This window comes from Scardinius erythrophthalmus (genome assembly GCF_964197995.2).
Source record: "Scardinius erythrophthalmus genome assembly, chromosome: 21".
Lineage (NCBI taxonomy): Eukaryota > Metazoa > Chordata > Actinopteri > Cypriniformes > Leuciscidae > Scardinius > Scardinius erythrophthalmus.
In genome coordinates, this window is record NC_138241.1 from 1,792,666 (window position 1) to 1,805,023 (window position 12,358).

The 12,358-nt window shown below is 42.0% G+C and overlaps 1 protein-coding gene across 1 annotated transcript in view; it reads left to right on the forward strand.

Annotated features, from left to right (window-relative positions):
- Positions 1 to 12,358, forward strand: part of slit1a (slit homolog 1a) — a gene marked incomplete at its 5' end in the record, with an annotated part of 120,621 nt that overhangs the window by 84,521 nt on the left and 23,742 nt on the right. The window contains 4 exons of the mRNA XM_081351729.1: positions 7,064 to 7,132; positions 7,353 to 7,424; positions 7,513 to 7,584; positions 8,867 to 8,938. Coding sequence (XP_081207855.1) covers positions 7,064 to 7,132; positions 7,353 to 7,424; positions 7,513 to 7,584; positions 8,867 to 8,938 — 285 coding nt within the window. The remainder of the gene's footprint in view (positions 1 to 7,063; positions 7,133 to 7,352; positions 7,425 to 7,512; positions 7,585 to 8,866; positions 8,939 to 12,358) is intronic.

Sequence of the window (12,358 nt, forward strand, 5' to 3'; positions counted from 1 at the left end):
TAATTAAGGGCGTGGCCACTTGAGTGACAGGTGGATTGCCGCTGACTAGCTGTTTGTCTGCTAGCGTTAGCGTCACGTCACCTCAGCTAATCCGCCTGGCTTCACATTTTTGTTTATCCGGGAGTGACGCGCGGCCAAGATGGCGACGGCTGGCTCCGCCCACTTTGGGCTTCAAAAATGCTGTTCAGAAACATTCGGGTGACGTCATGTTTTTTTACAGTCTATGGTCCTAACCAGAAGGACCTGGCTGTAGCTGCACACTCACTCTGATTGGCTCGGTCGTCTTTCATAGGTATACATGATAGGAAATGTAGTCTTTAATATAATGCACAGACAATACAATATTAGCCTACAATTATAAAATTATGATTTGAACGACATATACTCCGTCCTACACCAACCACGAACACATCATGTTTGCATATGAAAGACGATCGAGCCAATCAGAGAGGAGCCACACGTGTAGCCCCGCCCAGTTCAGCAGGCTGCAGCCAGGTGTACTTGACATCAAGTGAAAAATCCACAGCCAATCAGAGCATATGTCATGTTAATGTGTATCAAGATGAGAACCAATGAGATTTCACAGTGGGCGGAGCTACTCAGATTGGAAAATTTTACCTATTTTTCTTTATTTATTTACTTGTTTGTTTATTTAATCAGGGACAATTCACATTAATCATACATGAAAAAAGCAAGATTGAGCCAAATTTAGCTCATTTTCACCCGCAATCCCTCTTAAATTTAGGCCTAAATATTTTTTTTTTGAGTATTGCTGCTGGTTACAAAAACTCTTTAATGTAAGATTCTTTAATAAAGTCTTATTAAAAGTCTTATTTGAAAATAAACTTTTCAAATCACACAGTGTTACAGGATACAAGCTACTTTACAGACATACAGTTTGTTATTCTGACAAACATTTCTTGGTAACACTTTACATTACCTACATTAATTACCATGATCTAAATATGAAAAGTAATTTTCAAGCATGCATTATTAATATTGCTTAATGTTATTTTCAACATTTAATAATACATTATTAATATCAGAAGTCAATATTATTGAATGGACCAGAGCTGACATGAACTAACAATGAGCAAAATAGTGTGACCTGAACGGGACCTGATGGAAGTGTTCTGGTCCCGGATGAAGCGGTTTCGAGTGTGTGTGTGTAATGAGTGTGTTTTAGAGTGGGAGTGACACACATCAGACGCCTGTCGTCCCTCAGAGCGTGAAAACCTCTCATTTACTGACGCTCTCACTGACAGTTGAGCCGTCCAGGTGTGCAGATCCAACAGCCCGTCATTAAACCTCCGGCTCCAGCTGCGGAGAGGCTCTCACACACACACACACACACACACACACACACACACACACACACACACACACACACACACACACACACACACACACACAATGACACACACACACACACACACACACACACAGACTCTCACACACACATACTACTATGGCCATTCATGTCGAGTGCGACGATCTGCTTCCCGTTTTGAGCATCTCTCTTCCAGAAATGACTTGTAGGCCTCCTGAGAGTCCCTGCGGCCATTGTTAATTGCTGCGCGCCAGTTGGGTCTGTCATTTGCAAGTGCCTCCCAGTTGTCCAGGTTGATGGAGAAGGCCTGAAGATCCCTCTTAATGACGTCTTTAAAACATAGATGGGGGCGACCGTGTTTGCGGGGGGCATTTACCAGCTCGCCATATAGCAAGATTTTTGGGAGGCGGGTGTCATTCATTCGATAGATATGACCAGTCCAACGGAGGTGGCGTTCATGAAGGATGGTGTACAAGTCACTGGAACCAGTTCTCTCAAGTATGACAGAGTTTGGCACATGGTCCTTCCGGCATACACCCAGTATGGAACGAAGGCAGCGTTGAAAGGCGTTGAGGCGATGTTCGTGCCTCCTGTATGTTGTCCATGTCTCACTTGCATATAGTAAGGTGCTAAGTACACATGCATGGTATACACTTTGGTGCTCTTAGACTTTGAGGAGAAATGAGAGGTTCTTGTTGTGCCGACACGTTTGCTCAATTTTCCAAACATTGATGATGCCCTCCCAATGCGCATGTCAAGCTCTGCGTCAAGGTTATTGTTGTTTGATACTGTGGAACCCAGGTAGGTGAATTTGTCTACCACAGATAGACATGTGTTGTTAATGTATACTGTAGGGTTCAGGGTTGCAGGTTGGGCAAGGATAACTGTCTTTTTAAGACTAATCTGCAAACCAAACTCTAGACATGCAGCGGCAAAAGATGAGCAGAGTAGTTGTAGATCTGCCTCTGAGTGGGCAACAAAGGCAGCATCATCAGCATAAAGCAGCTCACGTACCAGAACATGGCGTACTTTAGTCTTCGCCCGCAGTCTGGCCAGATTGAACAGTTTTCCCATAGACTGTAAAAAAAAGATGGACGACGCCCCTTCGCTCTCTTCCATTGATGAGAACTGAAGCCGCCAGTGTCCCAATATGGCGCTGACATGTTGGAACTTGAGTCAGCACAGTAGCGATCTCGGGACCAGACCTGCGCAGTAGCGATCTCGGGACCAGACCTGCGCAGTAGCGATCTCGGGACCAGACCTGCGCAGTAGCGATCTCGGGACCAGACCTGCGCAGTAGTGAGCAGGAAGTAAAGCCGCGAAATCAACGCTCCGCCCTCACTCTCGCAGAATGGACTCAGAGAGAGTGCATTCTGCATACTTTTTTAAAAATTGATTGCAGTACGACAAAAGACTTGTTAAAATAAAGTAAATACAATCTCCTCAGTCCTCTGAAGATCCCGAAAAAAAATGTCCGTTGGTGCTTCAGTGACTACTTCGCTCAGAGAACCTGTCAATCACAGCTTTCAATCATGACGTTACACCACCGCATCACAGTGACGTGCGGTGATGTCTTAAAGAGGCTAGGCACTGAGTTATGAAAGCCAGATTACCTGATTTATTGTTTAGGCTAATAATACATAATAACAGTAAACGTTACGCACAAGCGCGGCATATCAAGAAATGTACAAATCAGGATGTATCTCTCTCTCTCTCTGTCACACACACACGTCTCACACACACACACACACACACACACACACACACATACACGCACGTCACACACACACAAGCGCAGCACACAGGCACACACCGGTAACAGTAGTTTATGTCCACTCCAGCATTAGAATGCAACCATTATTAATCCTTATTGTTGCACAACGGCCAAAAGTAAAAGTAAAATCACACACTGCTCAATTGAATATGAAGGCAAATGGCTTGCATTAATTCAACCATATTTATCAATTCAATATTAAGCCCAAAATAGTTTTTGACTCACCAATCGGTAGATTATTTGTAGCCTACATAAAATTCATCCGCCGCCCTTTCCTCGTGAAGACGTCGATCACAGCTTTGTAAAACTCGTCTTTACGGGCCTTCAGTTTGCAAAGTCTCTGGTTCTCAATTTAAAACATTAAACTCTGTGATGACGGCCTTTTAACTCCGGTGCTGTCATTTTGGCTTTGAATTTGGCGCGGGGATTAGGCATGTAGGCTAGCTGTGGTGTAACGTTAATGACGTTAGCTGCGCAAATGTCCAGTAATATCTCGATTTTAATTGGTCCATGTCTGATATGTTACGGAGATGTTACGGGCATACCATATTTACGTCCAAAGGCACAGCAGAGTTGTGCTTTTTTACGTACATGTTAAAGAATACAGGATCGAAGTGCGCATGCGCAACATGGGTTTTTCGCTTGCCGTCTGCAATGAATGGACAGTAAAAGCACTGCTTATTCTACGATTTGTTTTTTATTTGATTATGCGTAACTGCTACATTTGTCATCATAACACACATATTGCATATATAAATCACAAGAATAAACAGTAAAAATACAAATACAAGTTTATTATTTAATAAACAATTTTATTTTTGAATTTTGGCAGGGTAGGCAGTGCCTAGTTTGCCTACCCAGACCGCACGTCACTGCACATAACTAACTAAAAACCAACTTATTTTTGAAACAGACACTTGAACTTACATCAGCGTGATAAAAACGACAGCAAATGACAGAAACCACCTTTGGAAAAAAGATATTTGTAGTGTAATTTAATTGTTTAGGGCAGAGAAGAAAATTCCGAAGAGGGTAGGAGCAAGGACACATCCCTGCTTTACTCCACACCTTATCTGGAACTCTTCAGAGCGGGTGCCTTCAGACTGTACGGTTGCCTTCATGCCCTCATGAAACTCAGTGATCACCTTCAGTAAATTTGGAGGGCAGCCAAGTCTTTGTAGGATGAGGAAAAGTCCAGATCGACTAACGTAGGCAAAGGCCTTGGTCAAGTCTACAAACACCAAGAACAGAGGTTTATGCTGTTCAATACACTTTTCCTGTAGTTGACGAACACAGAACAGCATGTCTGCTATGGAGCGGCCAGCACGAAACCCACACTGGCTTTCAGTGAGGATACGGTCAGCAAGAATTTGTAGACGTGGTAGAATAGTGCGAGCAAATATCTTGCCAGCAAGACTGAGCAGAGATATTCCTCTGAAGTTGTTACAGTCTGCATGGTCCCCCTTGTTCCTATAGATGGTGATGATGTTGGCATCTCTAAGGACATCTGGGAGATATCCACTGTTCCAGCACATCACAACCAGATGATGTAGGACAGAGGTAAGAACATCACCGCCTGCCTTATAAGCCTCAGGGGGGAGGCCATCAGCTCCGGGAGACTTGCTATTTTTCAGTGCTTTAATTGCAGATTTGACTTCCTCAATGGTAATATCTGCATCCAGATCAGACATAGGGGGAGTTCAGGAACAGCAGCAGTTATTGCCAGTGTGTTGGCTGTGACAGGCTGAGCATAGAGAAGGCTGTAGGTAGCCGTGATGTCTGCATGAGGAGGTGAGGAGTTGGAAGCAAGTAGTTCCTGGAACGCATGCTGCGACGCAGGAGCATGGGTTGCAGAAACATCCAGACGAGGAGTAGGCTTGGGCTGGTGTAATGAAACTTGCTTGGGACCATCCTTAGTTTGCAAAGTAGAAGGGCGTGATCAGTGTCACAATCTGCTGAGTGCAGTGATCAGCAGTGTGTTACTTCCTTCAAATGCTCACGCTTCACCAGTACATGGTCAAGTTGGTGCCAGCGCTTAGAACGTGGATGACGCCAGGTGACCTTGGAGGAGCTTGAGCCCTGAAAGAATGAGGAGGGGACACAGAGTTTGTGGGTGCTACAAAGTTCCAGTAAGCGCTGACCGTTGTCATTCATGTTGCCATATCCATGGCTTCCCAGAATGTCAGGCCATGCACTAGAGTTAGCACCCACTCGGGCATTAAAGTCACCAAGGTTCATCAAACGTTCGGTTGAGGGGGTCTTCTGAACAATGGCGCTAAGTTGATTGTAGAATGATTCTTTTACATCTAGATCAGAATCAGTGTAGGGGCGTAAGTGACTATGATTGTAACTGGGCCACAGTTTGTGTGCAGGCGCAGTGAGGAGAGACATGAGGAGATGGGCACAGGTTTTTCCACTGAGGACAGTAGCTTGTTTTGGATTTTAAAGCCAACACCGGTCTGTCACCGTCTGGGTATCCATTCCAGAATAAAGTATAGTTTTTTTCCCGGACAGAGCCAACACCGGTCAGCCAGGTTTCACTCAGGGCAGCGATGGAGATGTTAAGTCGGAGTAGTTCTGCATCAATCAGGGCTGATTTACGAGGTGAGACGCAGTCCATGTCAGAACTAACGCCAAGAGAACGCAGGTTTATGCACGGAGGTGTATGCGACAGTTGCAGGATGACGACCAGGTCGCGCCCGCCGTACACGCGAATCTTGCCGAGCAACGACAGCACTCTTAAGGGCAGAGTGCTCCCGAGTTGCCAGTCGTGGAGGCTGAATGTTAGACGTCATAATGGAGAGATGAGATGCTCATAGTAGAGAGTGCCCGGGCAAAAATGAAGTGAAAGCATGCGTGCCCAGGTCAAACTTCCACCTCTGGACTCAACGCTACAGATTCCAACGGAACACAGGTGTGTGACGGTTGGTGTAGTTATGAGTTGCCCCGCAGTGACCAACTGACTAGGTCTATTGCCCCGTGACCATTGGCCAGGTGCTCTTCTGCTCACCGAGCGGCTGAGACAGACCGACTCAAGTGCTGTGACAGCAAACGCGCTCTGATACTCAGCATACCAGCCCCTGCTGCCGGGCTAGCAGGGTGGACTGGGTTTCGTCTGGTCTCTCGCCTTTGACCTGTCTGGCTTGCTTGAAGCTACCAGGGGTACAAGGCCCCCGCCAGCTTAGCTCTCAGGGTCATTGGGACTCACAAGCTGTTCCGCCACGACAAGGCACCAGTCCATGGAACAGCTCACACACATACACACACACAATGACACACATACACAGACACACACACACACACACACACACACAGACACACACAGACTCTCTCTCACACACACACAAACACACTGACATACACAGACACAAAAACACACAGACTCTCTCACACACGCAGACTAATAACTCTCTCAAACGCACGCACACACACACACACTTTATATACTGAAAAAATATTTATATGTATTTATTTTAAATGTTTTCTCCTCCATCATAAACGAGTGTGTCAGAGCGTCAGATGAAACACAGTAAACGCTGTCATGTTCTCTAGCGTTCGGATGCTGGTGTTCGGGAACACACTCGTGTGTGTGTGAGACGCTTCTGGAGGGAATTACACCAAATCATTCTGATCACACACTTCGACTCCGGCGTTTCAGAAACACCAAACCAACATTAGAGATGCTGCGACGCCATTGGTCCACTGGTTACTCCAGTTATCCAATCACAGCCTCCGCTGAGGGGAACTGATTTGGGGGATTTATTCTGTTAATGTGTTTCCATCGTAGTTTATGCGCATCAAGTTTGTCGGGTAAAAGCAAGAGCTTATTGATGCAATTGAATTCTAGCCGTTATGTTTTGTTTAATGATGAAACACAAACTAAAACAATATTGAGTAGTGAGTAAGATTGTGTGAGAAACAGTCGCAGTAATGTTCTTCAAATGGTTGTGTATCGGCAGGTACCTGGACGGAAACCAGTTCAGTGCGGTGCCGAAGGAGCTGTCCAACTTCAAAAACCTGCAGCTAGTGTATGTCTCTCTCTCTCTCTCTCTCTCTCTCTCTCTCTCTCTCTCTCTCTCTCTCTCTCTGTCTCTGTCTCTGTCTCTCTGTCTCTGTCTCTCTCTCTCTCTGTCTCTCTCTGACTCTCTCTCTCTCTCTCTCTCTCTCTTTCATTATAAGATAATAATATAATGTAAGCTGTCGTCTTCAGTGCCGTTCATCCGCTGGTTTGATGATCTTTTGTTTCAGAGACCTGAGTAACAACAAAATCAGTTCCTTGACCAACTCTTCGTTCTCCAACATGAGTCAGCTCACTACCCTGTACGTCATGAACCGCATTAATGTCATGCTGAATCTCAGCTGTGAAAGTCAAATCTGATTGGAGGATGTGTGTGATCTTGTCCTGCAGGATCCTGAGCTACAACGCTCTTCGCTGTATCCCGACTCTGGCCTTCGGGGGTCTCCGGTCTCTCCGCCTGCTGTACGTATCTCTTTATCACTGGCACTAAAGACACTTTACACTGTCTCCAACACTCACGTACGACTGATGCACTTCAGCTCTAGTGTCAGTCGCACAAGCCTGTCAAACCGAACCTGAGCTGAATAACGACACTATTGTCTTCTGTTTTATAGCTGAATCAAATTTATTCAAAACTGATGAATTTAGTAACATTAACAATGTTATTGAACTAAACTGAATCAACATTGAACTGAATTGAATCAACTTTGAACTGAATTTAATCAAATTTGAACTGAACTTAATCAACGTTGAACTGAATTGAATCAACAAATAAGTGACTAAAAGTAAATAACGACACTATTGTCTTCTGTTTTGTAGTTGAATCACTGGAGATGAATTTTGTAACATCAACACTGTTATTGAACTGAACTGAATCTACATTGAACTGAACTGAATCTACATTGTAACGACGCCCAGTTCCAGGAATGCACTAATATTTTGTTGGTAGTACCAGTTTGCAACAATTATTAGTTAACACTAAGTTGTTAACACTTCGGAAAAAATAATAATTCGTTGTTACACTACATCCTTATGATTTAATATTTTGTATTTTTAGGGAGTTTCATGGTACTAAATTATATTTACACTGTATTTATAATCCATTTATTTACTTTTTGACCTGAAAATTAAATTTCCTACTTAAACGGGACATATCATGAAAATCTGACTTTTCCCGTGTGTAAGTGCCATAATCGAGTCACCGGTGCTTAACATGAAAAGTGAAACCCAGTAACTGTGTTCTGCTGAGCCTTTCTCTGCAAGCATGACAGAAATAAGCCGATCAGATTTCACTCTCCTTCTGACGTATGAAGAGGATCTTATTATAATATTACCGGCCCTTAATCTGCACGTTAACACACACCAGCGACATTTGGTTTCACAGGCGACAACAGAGACCAGTTCTAACGCAACAGCAAAAGATCAAAACTTTCTCAGCTTGTGGAAAAGCTGTTTGTGATGAGCTTTGATTCATCATGTGACTCTCATCTCCACTGTGATTGGTGGCTGCCTGTCAGTGTATTACAATGGTACAAAACAGATATTAGTACTACAATATGTCGGTAAATAACGTTATATCAGAAAATGAAATACGTTTTTTTTTTTACTGTAAATTTAAGTTAAGTCTGTAAAACCTGAAATTTTGCGACCTTATTTTTTACGGTAAATTGAACTGAATGTTTTTCCAGTGCAGTGTGAGGTGTCTGATGTTCTCTAGCATGTTTCTCTCTCGTGTGGTTCTCAGGTCTCTGCATGGCAATGACATCTCAGAGCTGCCTGATGGGATCTTCACCGACGCTGCGTCACTGTCACATCTGTGAGTAAAGAGACACACACACACACACACACACACTGCGTCATCTGATGGATTTGAGCACTGTAACACTGATAGTGTTGAACACACTGGCTTTAAAATTAGCAGAAACTGAACAGTATTTTACATCTGCTTTGCCTTAAAGGGATAGTTCACCCAAAAATGAAAATTAGTCCATGATTTCCTCATCCTCAAGTCATCCTAGGTGTATATGGCATTCTTCTTTCAGGCGAATATAATAGGAGTTATAATAAAAAATGTCCTGATTCATCCAAGCTTTATAATGGCAGTGAAGGGCCGTTTCTGTTTTGAAGTCCATAAAAGTGCATCTGTCCATCATAAAAGTGCATCTATCATCTTAAAAGTGCATCTATCATCATAAAGTGCATCTGTCCATCATAAAGTGCATCTGTCCATCATAAAAGTGCATCTATCCATCATAAAAGTGCATCTGTCCATCATAAAAGTGCATCTGTCCATCATAAAAGTGCATCTATCCATCATAAAAGTGCATCTATCATCATAAAGTGCATCTGTCCATCATAAAGTGCATCTGTCCATCATAAAAGTGCATCTGTCCGTCATAAAAGTGCATCTGTCCATCATAAAAGTGCATCTGTCCATCATAAAGTGCATCTGTCCATCATAAAAGTGCATCTGTCCATCATATCTATCCATCATAAAAGTGCATCTGTCCATCATAAAAGTGCATCTGTCCATCATAAAAGTGCATCTGTCCATCATAAAAGTGCATCTATCCATGATAAAAGTGCATCTATCCATCATAAAAGTGCATCTGTCCATCATAAAAGTGCATCTGTCCATCATATCTATCCATCATAAAAGTGCATCTATCCATCATAAAAGTGCATCTGTCCATCATATCTATCCATCATAAAAGTGCATCTATCCATCATAAAAGTGCATCTGTCCATCATAAAGTGCATCTGTCCATCATAAAAGTGCATCTGTCCATCATATCTATCCATCATAAAAGTGCATCTGTCCATCATATCTATCCATCATAAAAGTGCATCTATCCATCATAAAAGTGCATCTGTCCATCATAAAAGTGCATCTGTCCATCATAAAAGTGCATCTATCCATCATAAAAGTGCATCTATCCATCATAAAAGTGCATCTGTCCATCATAAAAGTGCATCTATCCATCATAAAAGTGCATCTGTCCATCATATCTGTCCATCATAAAAGTGCATTTGTCCGTCATAAAAGTGCATCTGTCCATCATAAAAGTGCATCTGTCCATCATAAAAGTGCATCTGTCCATCATATCTATCCATCATAAAAGTGCATCTGTCCATCATAAAAGTGGATCTGTCCATCATAAAAGTGCATCTATCCATCATAAAAGTGCATCTGTCCATCATAAAAGTGCATCTGTCCATCATATCTATCCATCATAAAAGTGCATCTGTCCATCATAAAAGTGGATCTGTCCATCATAAAAGTGCATCTATCCATGATAAAAGTGCATCTATCCATCATAAAAGTGCATCTGTCCATCATAAAAGTGCATCTGTCCATCATATCTATCCATCATAAAAGTGCATCTATCCATCATAAAAGTGCATCTGTCCATCATATCTATCCATCATAAAAGTGCATCTGTCCATCATAAAAGTGCATCTGTCCATCATAAAAGTGCATCTGTCCATCATAAAAGTGCATCTGTCCATCATATCTATCCATCATAAAAGTGCATCTGTCCGTCATAAAAGTGCATCTGTCCATCATAAAAGTGCATCTGTCCATCATAAAAGTGCATCTGTCCATCATAAAAGTGCATCTGTCCATCATAAAAGTGCATCTATCCATGATAAAAGTGCATCTGTCCATCATAAAAGTGCATCTGTCCATCATAAAAGTGCATCTATCCATGATAAAAGTGCATCTGTCCGTCATAAAAGTGCATCTGTCCATCATAAAAGTGCATCTGTCCATCATAAAAGTGCATCTGTCCATCATAAAAGTGCATCTGTCCATCATAAAAGTGCATCTGTCCATCATAAAAGTGCATCTGTCCATCATAAAAGTGCATCTATCCATGATAAAAGTGCATCTGTCCGTCATAAAAGTGCATCTGTCCATCATAAAAGTGCATCTGTCCATCATAAAAGTGCATCTGTCCATCATAAAAGTGCATCTGTCCATCATAAAAGTGCATCTATCCATGATAAAAGTGCATCTGTCCATCATAAAAGTGCATCTGTCCATCATAAAAGTGCATCTGTCCATCATATCTATCCATCATAAAAGTGCATCTTTCCATCATAAAAGTGCATCTGTCCATCATAAAAGTGCATCTGTCCATCATAAAAGTGCATCTATCCATCATATCTATCCATCATAAAAGTGCATCTATCCATCATAAAAGTGCATCTGTCCATCATAAAGTGCATCTGTCCATCATATCTATCCATCATAAAAGTGCATCTGTCCATCATATCTATCCATCATAAAAGTGCATCTGTCCATCATAAAAGTGCATCTGTCCATCATAAAAGTGCATCTGTCCATCATAAAAGTGCATCTGTCCATCATAAAAGTGCATCTGTCCATCATAAAAGTGCATCTATCATCATAAAGTGCATCTGTCCATCATAAAGTGCATCTGTCCGTCATAAGTGCATCTATCCATCATAAAAGTGCATCTATCCATCATAAGTGCATCTATCCATCATAAAAGTGCATCTATCCATCATAAGTGCATCTATCCATCATAAAAGTGCATCTATCCATCATAAGTGCATCTATCCATCATAAGTGCATCTATCCATCATAAAAGTGCATCTATCCATCATAAAAGTGCATCTATCCATCATAAGTGCATCTATCCATCATAAAAGTGCATCTGTCCATCATATCTATCATCATAAAAGTGCATCTATCCATCATAAAAGTGCATCTATCCATCATAAAAGTGCATCTATCCATCATAAAAGTGCATCTATCCATCATAAGTGCATCTATCCATCATAAAAGTGCATCTGTCCATCATATCTATCATCATAAAAGTGCATCTATCCATCATAAAAGTGCATCTATCCATCATATCCATCCATCATAAAAGTGCATCTATCCATCATAAAAGTGCATCTGTCCATCATATCTATCCATCATAAAAGTGCATCTATCCATCATAAAAGTGCATCTGTCCATCATAAAAGTGCATCTGTCCATCATAAAAGTGCACCTATCCATCATATCTATCCATCATAAAAGTGCATCTATCCATCATAAAAGTGCATCTGTCCATCATAAAGTGCATCTGTCCATCATAAAAGTGCATCTGTCCATCATATCTATCCATCATAAAAGTGCATCTGTCCATCATATCTATCCATCATAAAAGTGCATCTATCCATCATAAAAGTGCATCTGTCCATCATAAAAGTGCATCTG